The sequence below is a fragment of the Cryptotermes secundus genome, unplaced genomic scaffold, assembly GCF_002891405.2.
Source record: "Cryptotermes secundus unplaced genomic scaffold, Csec_1.0 scaffold1394, whole genome shotgun sequence".
NCBI lineage: Eukaryota > Metazoa > Arthropoda > Insecta > Blattodea > Kalotermitidae > Cryptotermes > Cryptotermes secundus.
This window is the reverse complement of record NW_019744142.1, coordinates 43426-68628: the sequence shown is the minus strand read 5'-3', so window position 1 is coordinate 68628 and position 25203 is coordinate 43426. Positions and strand designations below refer to the sequence as shown.

The following is a 25203-nucleotide window of genomic DNA, read 5'->3' as shown; positions in this document are numbered from 1 at the left end:
ATCCTACATGAAATAAGAAAACGGAAGGCTAATTGGATTGGTCGTGTTTTACGCAGAAACTGCCTTCTAAAAGAAGTTATCGAAGGAAAGATAGAGGGGCGGATAGAAGTGACAAGACGACGAGGAAGAAGACGTAAGAAGATGCTGGATGACCTTGGAGACAGACGAGGATACTGTCATTTGAAGGAGAAAGCTCTAGATTGCATTAAATGGAGGAATTCTTTTGGAAGAGACTGTGGACCTGTCGTCTTGACAGATTACTGATGATGATGATATGCACACTATATCACTTTTGGCAAGGAAAAGTAAATGCACAATGCTGTTGGGAAACTCTCACCTAAACTAGTGCAAGTAAACTGATAAAAATTGACTAACCTGCCATTATCCAAAACTGAGACCTTCACTGCACATTCAATCAAGAATCAAATTTGGGTCTGGGTCATTGAAGGCCCTGATATGTCTTGGTTCTGTCATTTAAAATTCCTTCTTGTTTCTAGTGGGGAGCTCATGGTATCATATTCACACATAGGGGCAGCAAGATGTACACCAGTCTGAACACTTACTGTAGTAAATGTAAAAACCTCTGTGGTGTTCCAGGCACAAGGGGTCTTGAGGACTTGCAAAATTTTTCCATGGTCAGCCACAGTGCCACACACAGTTTCTGTATGACTACAATAAAACAGTGCTTTTGCTCACTACTATTTCACATCACTTCTTCACTACCACTTCCCTCTTAGCCTGGAAACATTACCTCCCTTCCGCCATCACATCACCTTGGCAACATGGCCATAACTTTTCCCTACTGACATGTAAAAAGTGCAGCTTCAAAATGGTTTATCCTAGGTAAAACACTTCAATGCCTCTGATTTGAAACAATTTTTCCTTCTGTACATGTACAGGCTAAAGACTGAGATGTATATTCCACAACCATACTTCATGTTAGCCTGCTGGTAAATTTCTGCCTTCAGTCAGTAGCTTCCAGGTCACATACTTATTACAGTAGAGTGAATTTCACTTCTTCACATCAACAGAACTACCTGTATGCAAATTAATGTCTGCTCCACAAACTGAAGACAGTATACAGCAGTTAGTAGTCACCAATATAAACAACTAAACCAGATAAAGATATGATGATTCTTTCCAAGAAGTTGTTATAAAATTATGGAGAGAATGTGACTAGAAGCATATCACAACAAAAAAAATGAATTCTGGTTTTCTCTCAGGTTGATGTTTGTGAGACACGTGTCAGTTTCAACATCATCAAGCAGCACTTTATTATTGCAGTGAAAATATCGCCAGAACTCCAAATAATTTCTTCACCAAACTGAACTTGTGTATTAATCACAATTTATACATTATTCTCTCTCAGTCATAATTAACCTTCACTCACTACACTCACCTGCCAGATTCAATTAAGCAGCAAGCTGTCTTTGCACAACAGTCTTACAATCACTGCTTCAACCAATTATTTTGCAACACTTGGAAAAACTTTGCATTCCATGACCTGTTGCTAATATAATTATTTTCTCAAACCATTCCACCTTCCTTTCTCACTGACGTCATATGGACATACAAATAAGCTGTGCATATGCTCACATTGCCTGCAATGCTAAGCAATATAATGTACAGCAAAACAATTGCTTCCACGATGTACACTATGAAGTTCTTACTTCAACATTTTGCATCTAATTATGTTATTCCACAAGAAGTCACTAGCAGATGCGAAAAATCAGTTTATTTGGTGATCATATATACTTTCAAGCCACTTTACTCTGGTGGTCAAAATGCTACTTCCATAAGAGTTGAAAATGGGAGTTGCACAGGATGTTTACATAATTAGAGCTTCAGAAAGTTAAATCTTTCCTCTCATATAAACAACTATCAAATGTGTAAATGTCTTTCTATACCATCATTCTTCTTCTTCCTTTGCCTGTGGGTCACTGCACGTAGAACATGCGTAAGCAAACTAAGCTCATAATGAAATTTACTGATATATCAAGAACCACATTTTATTTATTATGTATATGGTTCTCATAAACCATCATCAGGTACAATTATGCATATTTAGTATAATGTTATATATTGCTTTCATAAAGAAGTTGTATGATGTAGTGATCACCATGTTCATGCAAAAGGAGATTCTTCCTCTGCTAACCGCTGCTACACATGCCACTGCATACACTCGGTTTGTTATACCTAAATTTTTATGGTGCATAAATAGACAATAAATAAAAAAGGGAAGATTGTTGCAATAACCTATTGTGCACCCCATTCTGGCTAGTCCTCTAATAATCCCACACTTCGAACAAACTGAGGTATTTTACTTTAAGGGTCATTTACATTGTCACCTGGATCCACAAAGTAATGCGTTAGGTGACAAAATCTTAAAGAACCTACAGCCTCACATCCATACAGGAATTGTGAGGCTGTTTCATCTTCGTCCAAGCACCTATCACAAAGAGCTGTTGGTTAGTCCCAAACTAAAAATATGTCCCTTCAGGTGATAGTGTCCTGGAAAGAGTCCTGTCATCCACCTCAGCTCATTTCTCTCAGTCTGAATAGTTCCTAAGTTTAATAGTAGAGGGTCCGCACAGGAAGCCCTTCACATATTTAAGTCCTATTGTTGGCTCCCTTAATGTAATGGATATGATGCTAAAAGATGATACAGTAAATTAATCAAGTGGATACTTTAGCTAGACATAGCAAATATGAAATCAGACACAGGTACAGTGCTATACATCTTCTGACAGAATCTCCTCTTCCATGGACACTGGTGGCCACCGAAATTTTGGCATCTTCAGAAATTAATGGTACATAATATAAACAATCATACCAAATGATTTATGGGAACCAAAATGCAAAGTGGAAAATAAATAAAACTCTAGTTGTTAATGGCATAAAAAATTAAATTCACAATAACACAGCTGTCGTAATAAAGATAAAGGTTACCATACAGAAGAGTGAAGGATAAAATTGCCCACTGCTGTGTGTAAATTGTACAAACACCCTGATTCAATTCACACTTCTCTTTTTACATGTTTAAGTATGAATATAATTAACTATATGAACTTTATGGATGCTTTTGATTATTGTGTGTAAACAAGGGGTTTTTCCTTCTTCTGATACAGAAACCGATGTTTATTTCAAACACACTAAAAATAAACTTAAATGGCATTTACCAAAATTGAATGGTTTCATATGAAGAATCATCCACTGCCACACATCCAAAATGGAAATTCAATATATGCAGCAATTACAGTCAAGATAAAATTGCTTAAATATACTGTTTCTACAATGTAATGTTCCATACTAATGGAAACGACTGCAAGATATTCTATTAACTGAGAAGACAACAGCCACAAATTACTAAGGATACTACTATCCCAATATTTGCCAAGAGAACTATGAAAGACAATAAAGAAGCTTAAGTCAGAATTTCAAAAACCTTAAATATAAAGTATGAATATTATTCAGTATTATTCACTTGTAACGATTATAAAGCATTTGTTTGTACAACAGTACCTGATGACATCACATAAAAAAGTTCTGACTGCAAGTCAGGAGACACCACGATGAAGTTCATCTCACTTCTGTATAGAATGCATTCCTTAAGTGGACTGTCCTGTCTGATTAACTATTTGCACCAGGGACATTGTTTTATAAACCATTCCACATATAATTTCTGCAGTGATTTGAAGGGAGCATGGTGATATTTTCTTGACACTTCAAGGATGTGAAGATCATGAGAGCAGGGTAGTGTTTCATACTGACAATTCTGAAGCTATAAAGGATTGTTCTTCAGATAATGTAATTGTAATCCAGATGACAACAGCAGCAGAAGTGCAAATGTCATACACGTTATAAAGGGGACTGTTAATAATGGAGGTTATTACAACTGAAGAGCATGGTATTCTTCTCAGATTTTCTAATTTTGAAAATTTTTTTGCCAGACATGACTGTCTAGTGAACCATCTACATGCATATGCCATACAAGGAATCCCATTTAAGTAGACACCACTGAAAATGTTTTCACACCAAAACGTAATTCCTTTACTGTATGTCCAGCTATGTGCTGGACTAGAGATGAAGCCCCCAATTTAAATACCAAGGACGTAGCAATGTGCTGCCTAGTCAGGGATACCACACATTTTGGGTGCCAGTGACAGATGAGAACCGAGCAATAACAGATGATTAAAAATAAAAAGTAAAATTATCCCCAGCCTTAATTAATTAAGCACTACACCATTAAGATATACGAGGGAGTGGAGGTATTACCCTGCCAGTCTTAAGCCAAGCACGAGACAGAAGATAGTGGTCAGCTTCACATCCCTGCCTCTTTCACACCCAGGAAACAGTCCCCTGTAACCACCGTATAGGAGGTTGGATGGGCCCCACAGCCAATCTGGACAATATAGGGACAAATCTCTCTCCCCTATCAGGAATTGATCCCTGACTCCTTGGCTGTCTAGCCCATAGCCTAGTTAGTATACCAGGAAATATGGGAAAATTTAAAAAATTTGGGCTTGAACTTGAGGCACTGCAGTGAGAAGGCAATATCAAACTGCCTAAAATACAGAAGATTTCTTGTATGATGAACCCATGCTTTGTAACTTGTCAACACTTCAAGAGCTTATTCCTGAGGATATTCCAGTCAGAACGTCATACTTTCAACAAACATATGGGTATTTGATGTTCAAGAACGATATACACATAACTCAACTGGCTTTGATACTGTATGAACATGTAACTGCCTACTCATGCATGTGTACTGAGGATGAACTTAAACTAGTCATACCCCCATGGTTTCCCAAGGTCCACAGACTTCAGCCCCCTAGACTTCTACTTATAGTGTTATATGAAAGAAATGGTGTACAAACACAAAGTAGGCACAAGAGACGAATTACTATGTCAAATTTTGGATGTTGCAGATATTGCATATGGCCCTATCATATGCAAGAATTCAAAGCAGTTTAGTTATACAACTCAAACTTCTAATATTCCAGCTCCAAGACAGTGAAAATTTGGCCCACATTCATACACCATTTCTGATGAGGAATGACCTCAAAAATGTAGTCCTGTACTGACATCAAGACTTGAAATACCCTGTACATAACAATTCACAATGTTTCCCATCTGCTACATCAAACACTACACTCATATGAAAGGTTTCAATGATTCAGTACAGCACAGTGCAATCTTGTATACTGTTTGGTTTGGCTATACTCAGAGTAATTTGAAGCGCAATATTTACACAAACTTCATATAGTAGGATAAAATATGTCATCTATACTGTACATGTTCAACATGAATGACACATCAAAGACTGAAAAATGGAACACACTATCAACTTGTCTCATCTCAAACAGTAAGTAATGATGTTCAAAAATAAAATAAAACTTTCATTTGTTCCTATTAAATAAAAGAAAGTGAACTCTAATCACAATCTCTTTAATTACTTTAATTATGATTAGAAAATAATGAAGCTTGTAAATAAAAAGAAGAAAAAATTGTAACACTTTACAAACTAACAACATTTACAGAATCTCAGTGGGCAAAATTTTCCAAGGAAAAGAAGAATGAGAAGAAAATCTGATTTTATATCAAGCAATTCTCTTGAAATGCATGAAAGAGCTACTTTTCCGTGACACAGTCATAATAATCACACAAAAAACATTCCTGTGCGGGTGTGAAGACCACAGATTCATATAAGGATAGAAGGTTCCTGCATACATATATTCCTAGCCTCACTGAATTATCAGGTTTATTTTAGCACCAAGCAGAATTGACAACATTGTTCCATTCAGAAGTAATATCAAACCCACACATCAAATGGGAAAACACTGGACTGCATGCTGCTCACTCAGAACTATACACAAAGAAAGTAAACTGCCAGTTATAAAATCCAAATTCTTCATAAATCATTCATTTTAACAATCATTCACTACAGTATCTTCACATGTGACGAATTTACAGTAGGCTTGGGGGTCCCTGCTGCCACGTATCAAGTAGCTTTCACAAAACTCTCCAACTAGGGAGAGTCGTAACTTCAAGGCTGAATACACGTTGTCTTACCATCTTTCTTTGTAATATTATATAGAAGGATAAAGTTGTCCCTGTACTTATTTAAGCACCATGCCACGATGACATACAGGAGTGGAGGCCATGCTCCACGCATTCTTAACCTCAGCAATAGGTGAAGGTAAATGGTCAGCTTCACATCGCAGTTGATCCCCAATGAAAATTCTCAATACTCAATCAACAGGACGCTTACATGCCCCAGAGCCAATACAGACATAGCAGTAAACAGAAGTATTCCCACAATTAGCACGAATAAAACCCTGATCACTATACTGACTGAGCTATCCCCACTCCCCAATATTGTACACTGGAACTTGAAACTTCATTTTCAAGTAAACCATATACATGCTGGGCACTTCACCACAAAAAGTAAACGTATGTACACACACGCACGTCCACAAGAGGGAATTACACATACAAATGTGGAAAAAATAGACATTAATGGTGCCAAGGAGTACAGAATCTATAACTCACTGCACTTGAAATAAAAGATAAACAAGAAAATAAGACAGAAGTCAACAGCATGTATGATAATCACATATAAGACAAAATTTTGTACAAATTTCATTCTAAAAGAAATTGATGTGGAGACAAGAATTGTTCATTCTGCAAAACAGACAAACCTTAGTATCTGAAAAAATGTTCCAAGTTTCTCCCCCTTTGTTTACTTGTCTCTATAAATATCACTCCGCAACTTTTCTAAGGTTATAAATGATTATTTGTCCATTATACACATTACAGGGGTCTCACATCACTGTTACACAGAGAAGGAAAGCAGGAGAAGAGATGAATGTCAACACATATAGGCCCATCATGGAACTAACTCAAAGCCAGAGAGAAAAAGGAACAATTCTGATATACATTTATCAAAAATACAAATCACTCCACTACCACCTGTCAAGAGGTCAGATGACAACTACTGCTGTGCAATGGTTGGATGTATATAGTAACATCTGAGCCACTCTTATTCACAAGAGACTTATTACGCTAGTCACAGTAAGAAACAGAACAAACAATACTTTGTAAACTGTAATATGAGGTGTTTATGATGGGGTTTTAAAAATAAATTACCACAGTTTGTATAGAAATTCTGATCTTTTGGTATGTTAATCCATCAACCAATCATGTTGACAGTGAGACCATCACTCACCTATTGTCCCCTATCTGCCATTCTGCAATGGCTACAGTGGAGAAGTTAACACGAGTCATTCTCTCCAACAGAAAGCAAACTGAAAACGAATTTCTCGTTACACTGTCATCACTAAAACAGTACCTTCAATTCGGTGTGTGTGTACTTGGTCTCTATAATTATTTCTTTAAAGCTTCTATGTACACCCCAACTCATAATAATCCATGCAGCCTACTCAGTACATGCAAAGACATACACATCTGTGCACATGCACTTGCGAGGTTCTGCATCAGATAAAATTTCTCCTCCATCTCTGTCGTTGTGCTGAGGATATCTTCTGATGGCACTGGCTATGCTAGTTTTCTGGTGGCAGGTACAACTAGCAGCACCTAACAGCTCTCAGACCTCCAATTTCAGGTCTGCTTCACGACATAGAGCTACAGGGTAATCGTGGTGATCCCATCTGCGTGAGGACTCTGTCCAACCACTGAAGAGGTCCATTCAAGTGCAGCTCAATCCAGCATGGAGTTGAAGTCACTGTTTGCCTCCTAAACAAATTCAAATCAACTACCTGATAGTAACAAATTATAACGATTACCATAAATTCTATTTCACCGAATAACATGTCAGAAAAATAATAAAACAGCCTCAGAAATGTATACAAATGAAGTTGGTAATTAAGTTCTGTCCACTCCTACTTTACTTCTTTGAAGCAGAGGAGTGAAAACAAAAATGAAGAACAACAGAAAGGCATTCTGTTTCAAGATGTCTGACAGCCACAAACTGCAGCTTCTTAAGGCTGGAATGACACTACATACACTAAAGGAACTGTTCAGCTAACTACAACAAAATATCAAACAACTGCAGCAACAAACGTAAAGATACTTGGGTAGTTTATTCCTATAAGTATTAAAATTCTTATTTCCCAAAACATCAGCCTAAATCCCTCAAAAGCAATACTACTGAGGCACTAATGATAAGAAAAATTTACATTTTCACCCGATTCGTTTTAACAAAATTCTGCTTCTCTATTTAAATTTTTAGTCTAAAGAAATCTGTTAATGGCTTAAAACATCTAAGGAATCTGCTTTACTACTAATTATCTCATAGATGTATCTAAATACTATGGCAAGCACATGATGAGACATATGCCTGGTACAACAAAATGTGGAAGCTTGAAAAGGCTGGTAGCACAGAAATGTTCCCACTCCATGATTTTTAATCTGGGCTACAAACAACATGCATTACCACAGCAAGATCCTTTGCAAACACAGACTCAGGGGGAATAGTCAAACAGTCCTCCCACAAAGTTATGATGGACCCATAAGACAGACATCAGCTCCACAGCTTACTGTCTAGAACCAATATTGTACGTGTACAGATACAAACCTCTTATCTTGAAGAGTCTTCTGGTAACAAAAGCAGTGCAGTCTTGTGAAAGTCAAATGACATGTTGGAGAAACACATGACCCCCACTTTTAAAGTCGAAGATTAAGCCAAGCATGTTCTGCCTGCTGACTGGTTCTTAATGGTTTCATTCTTGGCTAACCCCTCAGCCCTGTAGATGGTGGTAATACGTTCCTCTGGAACATCGGTTGACTTTCACTAGACTATATAGCATTATGCCTCAGAATACAGAACTTTTCATACTCATCAATGTGAGAACATCTTGTAGTAAAAATGAGATAAAAATTGTCTATTGAAATGTCACAGCATGCATTCAGTAAACAAAGTTACATACTGTTAGTTCCTCGGAACTCTACCCGTGGTAGAGGTGTCTTACCATCTCTCGCGGAGCTGGGGGAGCAGTCTTATCAGCTTACGTCAGCGTGGGTACTACCAGTTTGGAATGTAGCATCTTGGAGGGTGGTCAGGTGTATAGTACGTTGTGTTGCTTGTTAGGTGGCACCAGTCATAGCGACTGCATTACATGGTGTTCGTGTCACTATCATGCAACACCGACAATCGCGCGGAACAATTCATAGTGAGGCCAGGGAAGTAACAGCTAATATTGTAGAGAAGTGCGATGAGGAAAAGCTGAATAAACATTTGTTATTTCCACTCCCAAAAGCTACGGAATGTGCTGCTGTATCTTACGCCACAGTAAAATAACATCAGAAAGGAGGACAAGAAATGAAAGGAAAACAACACCAACAGACAGCTGCAATCACCAGGGAAGAATAGAAGATGCATTTCTCGCAGTGCTGTGTGTAGACGACTTTGATAAATGCGTTATTAGAAATGAAATTCACATTTTCTATATACAGGAGAAACGGATGACCACCATCCCCAAGCTTTTGCAAATAATTAAAATTAAAATAACTTTTCCTTGGTGAAAACGTCTTTGTGCAGAGTTATTAAAAGCATGGAGTTTAGATAGCGGCAATGTCAGACAAAGCGCACAATTCTGAACGAAAGACATGACACTGTGAACTGGCGAAGTAAATACTTGGTTAAAATATAGCAGTATCGTGAGGAAGGACGATCAATCGTGTACATCGATGAGATGTGTGTACACAGCAATCTGACGTTTCGAAAGTGCTGCCAGAGTAATGACATCATGGGACTCCAGGAAAATGTTAACTCCAACAACAGACTCATAATACTACATGCAGGGACCTCGAACGGTTTCATTCCAGAAGCCAAATTTGTCTACAAGACTGGTGGTACAACAGGTGAGTACCACGGTCAGATGAACAGTCACAGCTTTCAGAAATGGCTAACGGAAAAATTACTTCCCCATATTCCTCCACAGCCCATCACTGTTCTAGACAATAGCCCATACCACTGTATCCAAATAGACAAGCCGCCAACACCTTACTCACTAAAGGATATGATATCGTGGCTATGCAACAAGGGTGTCGACTGTAATGAGAGTATGCAGAAGAATGACCTCTACAATAAAATTCTTTCCCTAAAACTGAAAGAGAAAGTGTTCAAGATCGATTCCATTCTGTCCGGACATGGGCATTCTGTGGTCCGTTTGCCGCCGTATGTGTGATCTCAATCCGATCAAGCTTGCATGGGCAAAAATAAAATGGATAGTCAGCGAGCACAACGTAACAGTGGATTTGTCACTTGCAAAATTACTGGAAGTGACAAATGAAGCCATACAAAAGGTTACGGCAGACAACTGGGCTGGTTTGTCACCACATCGAAACGCAAGAAAAACTGTACTGCGAGAAAGATGGCATTGTGCCAGATGTGACAGACAAAATAATCAATCTGCAGGATGATACTGACGGTGAGGATGACACAGACAGTGCTTGTAGTGGTTCGTCTGGCAATCCAGACTGAGTGCACCGAGCCAGTACACTGTGGATTCGACATGCATTGTCAAGGATTGTAAGGTATTGTTTTGTACTGTTTGTTTTATAATAGTATACACTGTATTACCTACTGTACAGTTACCGTGTTTCTTATTATGTCATGAATTGTATATATTGCAATTCTGATATGGTGTCATGCTGGCCGGAAGTATGATAAGCTAGTGCTTTCGCTTCGCTGCACTATATCGATTCCACGGTATCTACTCCTGGTCTCTGTAGGCAATGTTTTCCGCTCGGGGAGTAGCTCTGAACATCACCACAGCAAGAATACAGCTTCACATACTCCACAACAGCAGTTACCTTTAAGCGCGGCTAAAGTTACGAGGCACTAACTATATTGTGACATGGTGCCTAAAAGCCAGAATAGTGGAGGCAGAGCCAGACATAAACTGATGAGCAATGGGCTAAGTAAACACTAGTTTCTGTTAAAATAGATAGCAGCAAACGAGTCATTGCCAGGTAACAAGTTACAAACACAAGATTCCTAGGACAACTAACCAGACAACAGAGGATAATTAACTGTTGGACATGTTGTATTCTGTGCAGGCCAACTAACAGTTATAACATGAAGTGAGTTTGAGGAATAGAGACCCAGATCCAGAATTCAAGAGGCAAGAGACTGTTCAAGATTCAGACAACAGTGAGAGATATCTCAAGCAGACGTCATTAACAAGGAGTTCAATGTGTGAGCTGTTATAATCAATTTTAATTGTAATAGAGATGTCCAATAAATGTAATCATCAAATCTAAAACCCACAATTAGTCACACTAACCCCTTACTCATGACAATATTTTAGACAAAGTAGCCCTTGTGCTTAAGCACCTTGAAGACAGCTGGGAAAGTAGAGGCATAGCTCAATGCACTCTTTAATCTCAGCACTAAACATAACCAGAGCAGCTGAAACATTTCCGTATTTTACCAGTAAGCAGGACAACAGTACAGTCTACTATGGCATGTTTGGAATCCTACAACTGTCTGTTATTAATTACTCTGCACCAACAATCTCTTCTGGTTAAATCCCACACATTCAGTGCTGTGTAGTGTCCTAGCACCTGTGGTTCTCTGACCAAGTCTGATTTCCAATCATTATTAGCTCTTTGATCAACAAGTCCTGATATAAAACTATCTGCTAAAAGGACAAACACTGGTGGTTGTATGTGCAGCTACACAGAAAACTCCAAAAATAATGTCCTCAAATAACCTTCAAACAGTGTACTGATACATTACACTTGATGTCATATATTAACTGATTAATGAACGAATATTTTGGGCGCAGTGGTTTTAATGCAAGTACCCTGAGCACACGTGATCAGTTCACAGTATAAAAAACATTAAAATAAGTTTGTGATATTGGATCTGAATCTGATAGTTCCTCAGCTATGTTTTAACATGAATCAAATCATATTGTCTTGTGTATACGTGGTGCAATCCAAAAGTTTCCAAAATATATTAATAAAAACTATTACATCTTACCTAGATCTTATTCTGCACCATCACCTTCAAAGTAGTCCCCTTGGGAGCGCATACACTGATCCCAGCGTTTCTGCCACTTTTCAGATGCATCCTGAAAGTCTTTCTTTGTTAGGGCATTTAGTACCGTCTGCGTTTCCACTTGAATTTCCTCAACTGTATCAAATCTTTGCCCTTCAACTTGATTTTCATCTTGGGGAAGAGAAAGAAGTCGCATGGAGCTAAGCCTGGCGAGTACGGTGGGTGGGGAACAACTGCCATCTTGTTTTTAGTCAAAAATTCCTGCACAATGTAAGCCGTATGCAGTCGTGCGTTGTCATGGTGGAGTACCCAGTCGTTCGTGCGCCACTTATCTGGATGTTTTCTCCTCATGTTCTCCCTCAAACGCCTTAGAACATCACGATAGAACTCTTTATGGACTGTCTGACCAGGAGGGATGAACTCCTTATGAACAATCCCGTCAATATAAAAAAAACAGATCAACATGGACTTAAATGTTGCTCTTGACTTGTCGAGCTTTTTTTGGCCGAGGTGAAGTAGGGCTCTTCTTCCATTGTGATGATTGCTGCTTGCTTTCAGGGTCGTAGCCATAAACCCAACTTTCATCACCAGTGACAACCTTCGAAAGAAAGTTTGGATCCTCTTGAAGCTGTTGCTGAAGTTCCCTGCAGACTTCCAAGCGATGCTGCTTCTGTTCGTTTTGCAGCAGTCGTGGCACAAACTTCGCCGCAATCCTCCTCATGTTCAGTTCCTCTGACAAAATTTGTTGACATGTACCATAACTTAGTCCCAAGGTGTTACACAGGTCTTGGATGGTCAGTCTCAGAATCAGATCACTAACTTTCACGACATTTTCTGGTGTTTTGCCCATTGATGGCCGTCCCACGTAGAAGTACGCATAACAAAAATAATGGGTTCTAGTTCAGATGATTGGATTTATTGGCTTCTTGTTTACAACCTCTCTTAACTATAATTAATACAGCTCTATTGCTGATTTACGCAATTTACAGTTCACCGTTGCACACGCACTAGGATTCTCAGTTTCCACTAGTCGTCTCCTAACAATAGATCTCAACACAGAAACTATGTGGGGCAATCCAAAAGTTTCCGAAATTTGAATTTTGTGGACGAATGGTTATGAGTACATCGAAATACCACTAGGTGTCTCCTCACACATCCTTCTTGAATCAGTGTGGAAAGCGGCGTCGAGTTGAGTGGTTGGGTTTATTGTTGCTGAACATATTTCCTTTGTTGTGTTTCTGTGAGTCTGCGGTTTTGCGATGGCTGACCTGAGAGAGCAGCATGTCTGTATAAAGTTTTGTTTCAAACTTGGGAAAACCGCTGCAGAAACGCACCAAATGTTGAAGCAAGCTTTTGGTGAAAACAGTTTAGGCCAGACACAAACTTACAACTGGTATAAGCATTTTAAAAATGGCCGAATATTGACTGATGATGACGATCGTTCGGGACGGCCGTCAACGGGCAAAACACCAGAAAATGTCACGAAAGTTAGGGATCTGATTCTGCAAGATCGTAGACTGACCATCCAAGACCTGTGTAACACCTTGGGACTAAGTTATGGTGCATGTCAACAAATTTTGTCAGAGGAACTGAACATGAGGAGGATTGCGGCAAAGTTTGTGCCACGACTGCTGCAAAACGAACAGAAGCAGCATCGCTTGGAAGTCTGCAGGGAACTTCAGCAACAGCTTTAAGAGGATCCAAACTTTCTTTCGAAGGTTGTCACTGGTGATGAAAGTTGGCTTTATGGGTACGACCCTGAAAGCAAGCAGCAATCATCGCAATGGAAGAAGAGCCCTACTTCACCTCAGCCAAAAAAAGCTCGACAAGTCAAGAGCAACATTAAGTCCATGTTGATCTGTTTTTTTTTTATATTGACGGGATTGTCCATAAGGAGTTCATCCCTCCTGGTCAGACAGTCCATAAAGAGTTCTATCGTGATGTTCTAAGGCATTTGAGGGAGAACATGAGGAGAAAACATTCAGATAAGTGGCGAACGAACGACTGGGAACTCCACCATGACAACACACAACCTCATATGGCTTACATTGTGCAGGAATTTTTGACTAAAAACAAGATGGCAGTTGTTCCCCACCCACCGTACTCGCCAGGCTTAGCTCCATGCGACTTCTTTCTCTTCCCCAAGATGAAAATCAAGTTGAAGGGCAAAGATTTGATACAGTTGAGGAAATTCAAGTGGAAACGCAGATGGTACTAAATGCCCTAACAAAGAAAGACTTCCAGGATGCATTTGAAAAGTGGCAGAAACGCTGGGATCGGTGTATGCGCTCCCAAGGGGACTACTTTGAAGGTGATAGTGCAGAATAAATCTAGGTAAGATGCAATAATTTTTATTAATATATTTCAGGAACTTTTGGATTGCACCACGTATTTGTCTTCAATTACTTTGTACTCCTCTGTTCTAATCTGTACTCAACTGATCTTCACAATTCACTAAGAATGTACTTCATTCTCATCCTTGCACTCTCAAGTGCTCCTAGCTTCTGAATTCACTTCTCCTATAAGCATTCTCCACAGACCCCACGGAAAACACAGTCCGTATTGTTGATGTTACCACATTGCATAGCATGGCCCAATACCTGGAAATGTGTTTACCCGAGCCGTTGCCTAGAAACTGATGAATAACCCCACTGTTATACTGTTGCGTGTGTGTATTACTTAGCAATGGCTGTTTCTGTGACTCAACAGTTCTTGCATGGAGTAAATAGGGCACAATATAATTGTTCTGGCATTTTATTTTTATGGTTATCATCATCATCATATCAGTGATATTAAAGTTAATGCTCTAAAACTGAATTCTTTTTCTGTAAAAATTTAAAATAAACTACCCTCCTTCACTTAATTATTTACAAACATAAAATTATAATTAAATTAGATGTGGCTGTATTGTTACAAAGTGGTTCCAGTGAAAATAAGCTGATAGTTTGAAGATCACTACAAAGAAGCAGGTCAGAAGTCACATTGTAACTCTAGCACTCAGAAGACATTCTACACACAACAGAAATGGCACTTTAAAAAACAATAAAAAGATAAAAGCAAGGTATTTTCCATGCTACACATAAAATATTTTTATTCAAGTACAGTAATATTTGCTAAAATTCAACAATGTTTTTTCATTTATCATCATTTACAGATTCAACATAGTTTAACTACAATATTATGTTTCAACTGTCAGCATAAACACGAGATCATAATAATACATGCACATGCAGGGCCCCTGATACATTTTTACCACTTGCAGAGGCTACTCTTATATAGCCTCACTGTACCCTCTGGTCATACACAAATTAGTTACAAAGGAAAAATTAAATGAAAAATTGGTCTTACTCATCATTATATTCAGGCTCTAAAAGCAAATGAATATGACATCACACATATTTCCATTACAGTGAAAAGTCATTATAACGAAACTGTGTGACAAAATTACATTCGTTATAACAAAATTTCATTACATTACACACATTAAATATCCGAGGATTATAGCTAGGTACATGTCAAAATTCTATAATTTTTTTCTTGTCTAAAGAAAACTTCGTGTGCTTCTTTTTCTCCCCCCATAACGTCCCACACACAAAAACAAACTAAAAATTTACCTATAAAACAACTGTGAAATAATAAAATATAACACATAGATGGAAATTGCTTTGAAAGAACTTGATGCCAGATTCTACTGCTGATTGCAACGCAGTGGCACCAATGACTTTATAATTGTGCCAGCAATGCAGCTCCTGACATCTGAAAACCATCACCTCATTCCTCCCAATTTGCTAATCACAGATACCATATAACTGCAGTGCTGTGAACAGACCCTTCTTGGACAGGCAGATATGGCAGCTCGGATACAAGGCGTGTTTACATTGATTCAGTCAAGCTTAAGCCCACTGAACAGCTAGCCAAATCAAAAAGTGTTTACATCGTCACCTGTCCTTTCAACTTAATTCTGCTGAAACTATGAAAAATGACTAAACAGACAAATAACCAAAGTGACAGTGAAAAAGTTGACAATGCAAGTGTTTACACAGGCAATTCAGTTGTGTGGCAAGAATCAAATTGGGCAAAAGGACAGTCTTTCTACTTCAGTTGATTCAAGTGCTCACTGGCTGATCATATGTAAACACAGCAGTGTTCACCTCAAATTGACCAACACAAACCCACTTCTTCTACTATAGTCAAACCAAAACACTCGAGTGATCACAGTGAAACATAGTTCTATTTTCATTTTTGGCCTTGTGGCTAAATCATGCCTTAACCAATATACCTGTACCAACCTTACGAAAGAAAAATAAGCAGCACAGCTAGGTCACACACTACTCTGTACACCTATTTCAAAACTTTCAAACTAACCTATAACAAATTCCTACAAACACTAGAATTTGCACTGTAAATATGAGCCTATAGAATAAAGATAGATGTAATTAGAAAAAATAAGTGTTCTTTTTAAAATTCTTATCTAACAAAATTTTTAGTTCTCTGAATATCACTGCATAGAGATCTTACTTTATGGCACACCATCAAGGCTACAAAAGTACTTACCTGTACTCAGCACCCCAGCCCTTCACAAAACTCATTCGAATAGTACACATTCTTGTGAGCTGATACACGGCTTCAAAACCTTGACTGACAGACTGTGACAGCAGTGCTGCAAACTCCTGGTTGTTGAAGATTTTCAAGTTACAGCCTATGGGCAAGATTTACACAAAACCACAATATATATATTGCGCTTATTTTAAAGATACATTATCAAAACTGCAAAAGAAAAACTACATGCATAGATCTTTGCATCCTGCTACACAGCATACAATACTCATTTCTGTCTTGTACATGATGAGACAGCTGAATATCAATATGACAGACTGTTAAGGAAATTCAAATGGAAAACACCGGCACGCGATTAAAAAATTATACACTTTCAGTGTACATTAAATACATGACCCTGTAAAATTAAAACATTACAACAAAAGGAATTTTAATACTCACAGGCATTCTGCAATACATATTTCATTAGTGTTATTACAGACAATATGTAATACTCCTTTGCAAGAGACATCTCCAACCATATGTTCATCTGTGTGAAGATGTGTAATCCAATTTGCCATGGCATGTCCCTACACTACAATGCACTTAACCAAATTACATGTAACAGCATCACACAGATGGACATACAGCCCACAATACAACAGTCAGTAAGATTCTACAGTATGACCAACAGAAACTAAGGCCATTCTCAACATGACTTTTTAACTTATTTTAATTAATTTCAACCACTTACTCTTGACATCCACAACTTAGTTTAACTCTCTTAATAATTTATTCTTGATTTATATAGCTACTATAAGCCCCTTTACAATATTACAGTGACAACTTATGCTGAATCAACATATGTAAGAAGTTCCTTTATAGTGTTGGCTATGTCTTCTGGTGAAGGCCAGTACCAGCTGAAACACGTAAGGGCAAAAATTTTACTTGCTCCTATTAATCTTTATGGACTTCTACTAGTAAAGTAAAGTAAAGTAAAGTAAAGGTATCCCTGTAACAGGCCGTGGAGGCCAATAGGGTTGTGAGATGTTGATATTCCCATTGGTTGAGGCACTATGCTACAAGCCGGAAGGTCGCAGGATCGAATCCCAATGAGGTCATTGGATTCTTTCAACTTACCTAATCCTTCCAGCCACACTATGGCCCTGGGGTCAACTCAGCCTCTAACAGAAATGAGTAACAGGAATATTCTTGGAATGTTCTTGGGGGTAAAGGGTGGCCAGCGCGTAGGGCTAACAACCTTACCGCCATCTATGAGCCGATTGTCTAGAAAATGTGGGCCTTCTACTACTTATTCATATATTTAAATATGTAATAGTGATCTAAATGTCAAATTTCTGTACTAACAACTTCAGACTGAAGTCACTCCCATTCCTATTTCCTAGCATTTATCTTCCCCATGGGTGGTGAGCCATTTCAACAAAGGATTTATGTGTGACTCATAAAATGAAATATAGCAGTAGCATCCAGAAACACCCTGGACTTTGGCATCCTAACAGCTGAGGCCAAGCGATGGTTGGCTGAAATCTGATATGGTACTATGCCAATAAAAGCTGTACCTGTGCTTAACTAATTAAGCACTATGCCATGTAGACATATGAGGGAGTGGATGCAGAGATTCACGTTTTCTTGGTCTGAGTACAAGTTGGAGGTGAGTGGTCACCTTCAGGCACCAGCCACTTTACACCTGGGGAAAGAGCCCCCAGCACACATTTGATAGGAGGCTGGGTGGACCCCAGAGCCAGTCTGGACAACATGGAGAAGTGAAAATTCTTGCTCCCACCAGGACTTGAACTCTGACCCCTCGGTCGTCCAGCCCGTAGCCAGTCACTGTACAGACTACGCTATCCCAGTACTATGCCAAAGCCATGGCAAAAGCCAAAAGGGCCTCAAAAGATCCACAGTACATAACAACCCAACCAAACATATACAATCTCTCACCTGGTGGTATCTTGCATACAGTTGCTGGATGCCAACCATAACGCTGGTTGCAGTTCGGTGACTGGACGAATATTGATGAATCACTGAGACACTCAGCAAACACCTCCCCACCAATGTAATATAGACGTACACCTTTCCCAATGTGCCGTCTTGTTTGTTCCACCACTGTATTTCGATTCACATTTGACAGGAGGCCCAAGCAAAACCGTTCCGAGTTGCTAGGATCTATGGGCAAAAAGAAGTCAAGAATATCTGCTACACATCAAACAAGACAAAGTACTGTAATTAACATTACAACTGTATTTGGGGAGATTTCTGACCCCACAAATGAATTTACTGGTTTCTTTGCAACTCTAGCAAACTACAGCATAGGTGAGGTCTCTTAAAACCCTAGAAAGTATCTAAATTATTCATACAAGTGGAAACTGCAGCTAAATCTCACTTGTGGAAAATCTCTTCATCCTATGCTAAGCCCACCTCCCCTCTCTGTTCTTTTGGTCATCACCTTGCACTTTACACTGCTGTCAAAAGGCACAGCTGATATTGCAGTACATAGTAAACTCATATAATGTGATTACAACCTGACAACTATGCTTACCATAGCAATATTGTCATTTTCTCACTGAAGAAGTTTGGAGGTGATATTCCCCAAGCTGTAAAAATGAAGTTCTGTGTTCCCACTCCAACCACATGTTTTACATCCAATGAACCTATCGTAATAAAATATTAGGTATGCTCTTTTCATCCATTCTCACAGATACACAAATACATGTCATATTAACATGTAACAATACCAAAAACTTTCATTCATACTGGTAGTTGTCTCTGTAAACTGTTAGAAAACACTAGAAAATGTATAATTAAGACTAAGATCCTGGTAGAACAAATTATCCATACTGTACATATCTAGCTCACTTTGCAAGTACAGAAAAACCTCAATATGTAGGACTTGTGACAGGATGGGAATCAGGAATCTGGCAATAATCTGAATTTTCAAACATATTGAAAACTTCCAGTCAGCATAGATGTCACAGCCGAGATTTCAACCGAGCACCTCTTAAATACAAGCCTAGAACTTAACTAATACAATAACCTGTTCAGCAAGTTCAATGAGGGATGCAAAAACAAAAACAGAAACCTAACACAGAAGGAAAACACAAACGACATACACTGTTGTGTTATGCTGTTGCTACTTTTATGAGATATTTTTTAATTTAACTAAAAACTCACTATGCAAATAACATCAATAAAGTATAATACATAAAAATCACTGAACCTAACCATGACAGCAAAACTGAACCCCCATTGTACTTGTATGTTCCTCCATTTTTGGCCATCCCTCACAATTTAATTTCAATGACCCTACATCAACAATTTCATTATCAAATTTCCTCCATATAAGATTTTCCTCAGTTTAACATTCACATCTACTGCTCTCTGAAAAAAAAAACCTTAAATGGGCATTTCACTGCATTTAACTAGCACCAGAATCTTACCTGTGAAGCCATCAACTGTGATAGAAGGTTGTGATGCATGAAAGGTTTCTCCTACCCTGGTATTGAGTTCATAGTAACTGATTGAACACCAGAAAGCTGGTTCACAATACATAACTGGCTGTGCATCAATGGGAGGACTTGGAGTGAGACGTGACATACCTGTGAAAATTAGATTTGGCAAGCTAAGCGAGATATTAAAAAAAAATATGATTAACTATTGTAATTCTTACATAAACACATACTGTACTCACTTGAATACTACATAATTCGGTCATCAAGCACACAGCAATTCCAGTACTGTGGCATATTCTCACATTTCTGATTCTCATTCCTAAGATTACAATAATTTATATTCCTGCTTTAGTTCACATAACAGAATCACAGACTCATTCAACTTCTAATGGATAACTGTAATTCTGAAATTCTGAACTTACTCATATTGTCATTGTGGTCAACATTATCTCCATCCTCAGACATGTACCCTGGTGGGGGTGTCTCGGTGGTTGGAAGGGGCCGGGGGGGCTCCAGCGTGGGGCTTGTAATGGGAGAATGCTGTAAAAGAGTGCTCAAATTATTTGTTCCTGTGCCCCCGCCACCCACAGGGCTCGGGAACTGCGTGTTTTCTGGCACGGAACTGCTCAATTCTCCACCGCTTCCAGCAGACGGAAACAGGGACGACTGACAATCCTCACTTGTACTTGTGTGACGAGGAACTAGAATTGCTGGTAATGCTGCAACAACACAATAAGATCTCCCCATACTGATAAGAAATTATACACAAAATTTTACCTAACATTCTTCTCACAAGGTTAACTCCATGTGTAAAGGAAATTGTGGATCAACAGTATCAGTTTTGATGTAACATCAGATATTGATCAAACTCTGCATTTGGCCATTACTAGAGCAAAAAAGTGGAGTAAAATGGGACAGTCCATCAGCTATTTTACAGACCTCAAAAAATCCTACAGTTCAGTTAGCAAAGAAACACTATACATCATTCTCACTAAATTCAGTACACTCATAAAACCAGATGGGCCAATCACAATACATTCAAATGAAAGCAGAAGTAAAAATCTGTAAAGGAAGAATTGTCTGATACAGTTCCTGTTCATAATCACCTCATAAGAGGAGATGCTTTATCAGCACTACTTTTCAACTTTCTTTTAGAATATACAAAGCAAGGAACATAAGTTGAGTGTTTTTAAGAACAGGTACTATGGAGAACAACTGCACTAAGAGGAAGGAAGTGACAGGTCATTCAAGAAAATTTCATGTGGAGCTTCATAACCAATACTCTTCATTAAACATTATTACAATGATCAAATTAAGTGCAAATAGCATACTCACAAGATATCAGAATCATGTATATAATTTCGATCATAAAACATGAAAAAAGAGGCATTTTCGAAAACTCACGCCTAGATGGAAGGATAATATTAAAATCGATCCCAAAGAGAGTTGGAGTGTGTGGACTGGAATCATTTGGCTCAGTACAGAGTCCAGTTACAGTCTCTTGTGAGCATGGCAATTGGACCTTCTAGTAACATTAAGGTTGGCAACTTTTTTAATAACTGGATGATTATTAACTTCTCAATGACTATGCTCCCCAAGTCCATCATCTACAGCAGTGCACTAATATACACCTTTTCTCATCAAATAATATGAATCGAAAGAGCATACTCCATAACATAGCACACAAAATTTCCAGCAGCATTCCTTGTAAGGAGTCCTGTCTTCTGCGATACAACATTGTGTAGTCTACTGAAAGTCAACCAATGTTTCGGAGAAGCATGTCGCTTCCAATTTCAGGGTCAAAGAATAAGCCAACTATGAAACCAACATCAAAGCAGATGGCTCTGCTTCCCATCTGCTTTCATGCTGTTTTCTTACTTGGCTTATACTTTGATATCGAAAATGGAGGTGACCTACTCCTCCAAAACATCAGTTGACTTTCAGTGGACTACACGGCCTTATACCCCAGAAGACGGAACTCTNAGCCCGAATGCTTTCAAAACGGCGTCCTTTGAGTGCAGTCTTGATCCTCAGGAACAAAAAGAAGTCGGCCGGAGCTAGGTCGGGGCTGTACGTTGCCACGTGGCACTTCGCCAGGAACTCACGGACGAGCAGAGATGCGTGGCTGGGCGCATTGTCATGATGCAGCCACCAGTTAGCAGCGATGTCTTTTCGCACGCAGATGACCCTTTTCCTTAATCTTTCTAGAACATCCACGTAGTAGGGAGCGTTGACAGTCTGTCCTTGGGGTCAGTATTCAACAAATCACGAACACGAGTCACATTTTCATCGGTTTGGCTTGTTGACGGCCGTCCAGAGCAGGGATCATCTTCCACTCCTTCCTGGCCCTCCTTAAACTTCTTCACCCATCTTGTAACTTGCACACATGATAGAGCAGACTCCCTGTAGGCTTGCTTAAGCAGTTCGTGAGTTTCAGCAGCTTTTTTGTTGAGCTTTGTGCAGAACTTGACCGTCCAACGTTGTTCGAAAGTATCCGCCATTGCGTGCTGTGACGTGGTCACAAAACACAGGTGCACTAAATCAGCGATACTGAAGCCTTCGATGCTCGAGCAGACTGACTTTGGGCGCGCTGTGAAGCTAAAGACCTCCCCCCCCTTAACCCAACTGGTTCCAGCGCACTCCGACCAGTAGGAGCGCGGGAAAGAAATATATTTCATGACTTTTGCGACACACCTTGTATTTATCTATCTGTCAACTTATGTAAAGTGGACTTCATTAAGGGTCAATACAGCTGAGGGCTGGAATCGCCAGACAGCTTTCAGTAAGTCTCCCATACTAAATTTTAAAAAAAATCTGTCCCATGGCTTAGGCTGTAATACCAAGACACAGATGGACAGAGATGTAGCACGAGGGCTATTCAGGAAGTAACCTGTTTATTAAAGCTCACTGCTTGTTTTGTTAACAGGTCACCAGAGGTTACTTTCCAAACAGCCCTCTATAACCATAAACAAACTTCTCTTTTACTACATATATGATATCTAGTAACAGGAGTATTCAAGCAGTAACTTATGAGCAATTCTTACTGACATTCAAAAGAAATTAAAACCCTTCAATACAGCCCCTGTCTATACATTAACATGTTTCCACCCTTATGAAAGGCAATAAAAGGATCATTTGGGAGTAGAAACAACTTCAAGGTTTATAATTTCAGTGTAGTAAGGCCTTCAAAAGAACTCTGCATGCAAATCAATGCAAGGCCCAAATTACAAAGAATACAGTTTTTGTAACACTGTTCTAGAAAAGTACTCAACAATATTCAGCATCCAAACAGGTCAAAGAGTAGACTAAGAAATTAAAGCCTCCCTAAAATTGGTGTCAGGTAGGCCATGCTGTAACTTTTCTCGTGATCTGACTAACCGTTTTCAACATACAGAAATAAAGAGTTATATAACTGTGACAAAATCTTTATCCATTAAGATAAGCCATATGGCTTACCTGGTGTTTCTATACGCTGATAATGATATGGATTGACACAGACTTCGTCCCGTTTAAGGTTGAAAGCAAATTCACAATTGTCTAATGCCCGAAGTTCGTGATGAGACTGAAGTTCAGGCCAGCGCCACAAACGGCAATAGATAACGTGGGGAAGGCCTTTGCGATGAGATACCTGTAGCCTTCCGTCCAGTGACCTGCCAGCATAGAATAAAAAATAACTCCGACATCACAGTACTATAATACTTAAGTCCTGGTGACCAGGCTTTCTAATTCACCTCAGATAATGGATGATACATGAAGCAGCAACTATAGGCACTGAGTTTGCATTAGACATTACACAGTGCCACAAATATCTGAGACATAAAAGGACTTTTATGAACTGGACACAGATCATCTTCAAGTAACAAGTTGGCACATATGTATCTGTGGAAATAGTAAAACCATGGGAATGTCATCTTGCTGTAACCATCAACTGTCCACAGTGCAATACATTCAATAAACATCATTCTTCACAAGTTACATTTTACCCTCTGGTTATGACCTGATTCAGGAAATGAAGGGCCACAGGTTATACATTTAGAAACTTTTCTATTATATTGTAACATGTTGCGCAGCGGAGAACCCCTCCCTACCCAGCAGCAACGTGGCAACTCAGGCCACAGGCGCGTGGCGGTAACGCAGCGCTTCCCTCCCACCCCTCCGCGGTGACGTAACGCGCAACGCTACGTACCCGTAATCAACTTCCTACTGTGACATGGAACGCAACAGGCAGCACTGCAGCTGTAAGTCAGTTGTACTGTGACAGCCACCGAGTTAGTTGTAACCTGGCCATCGCCGAAGACAGTTCCGAGTTGTAACATAACAGTCGCCGCGTGTGTTATCAACAGTTCTCCAGTCAGCCGACTACCATTGGAGTATAGCAGCCGTCGCGGAAAGAAGAACCGGACGTGTGTGTGATTGTGTAATTGGGAGTGTGTGATACAGTGATACATAGCTCCCCTACTGTAAACGTGTAGGCTACTGAAGGCAGAGCGAACTGATTTGCGCATAGGGTTATAAAGTGTGAAACCCTGCAACAGTGTTAACAGATTAATGCGCTTAGGGTTATAAAGTGTGAAACCCCGCAACTGTGTAATAATTAATTGTAGCCGATACTTATAGATTGTTAAATAAACCAATTAACCATCTCTACGGCGTCTTCGGTAACGTAAACACGTTACACTGGTGTCAGAAGTGGGATTTAGACTTACACACGTGACCGACGAGATTCGAACTCAAGACACGTGACAATTTGGTGTCAGAATTTTTACGACCTTAAACACACCTCGAAGAATTAAACTTACGACCGTTTCGACTATTTTACTGCTACAAAATGGAAACAGAGCAATTGTTGGAACTCCTGCGGAAGGAATTGAGGGCCCAGAGAGAAGCTGCCGAGAAAAGGGCTGACGACAGGTGGAAAGCCTGGCGAGGAAAGATGGCCGCCATGCGAGAAGAGTTGGTCGCAGAAACGGAAGCCACCAGAGAAGAAACAAGAGCTATCCAAGAAAGGATGGAAGCCACCCGAACAGAAACAAGAGCTATCCAAGCACGGACGGAAGCCATGTGAGAAATAATGGGCACCAGCCACATGGAGATGGTGTACGCATTTAAAACCGAAAGAGACGTAAAGACGATAGCCTGTCAAGAGATGGAGGCATATCTAGAAGAAGA

General features: G+C 39.3%; 1 protein-coding gene across 4 annotated transcripts in view; it reads right to left on the bottom strand.

Annotated features, from left to right (window-relative positions):
* Positions 1-1993: 1993 nt before the first annotated feature.
* LOC111874589 (mothers against decapentaplegic homolog 3) overlaps positions 1994-25203 on the bottom strand; it is a 56933-nt gene continuing 33723 nt past the window's right edge. For 3 of the 4 annotated variants that reach the window (XM_033755515.1, XM_023870211.2, XM_023870212.2), the window contains 6 exons: positions 23491-23684; positions 20457-20753; positions 20023-20181; positions 18527-18751; positions 16583-16727; positions 1994-7755 (listed from right to left, as the gene is read on the bottom strand). In XM_033755515.1, coding sequence (XP_033611406.1) covers positions 7632-7755; positions 16583-16727; positions 18527-18751; positions 20023-20181; positions 20457-20753; positions 23491-23684 — 1144 coding nt within the window. In that variant the 3' untranslated portion in view covers positions 1994-7631. Of the gene's footprint in view, positions 7756-8596; positions 8791-16582; positions 16728-18526; positions 18752-20022; positions 20182-20456; positions 20754-23490; positions 23685-25203 lie in introns of all 4 variants that reach the window. The other variant, XR_002844590.2, reaches the window with a different exon arrangement.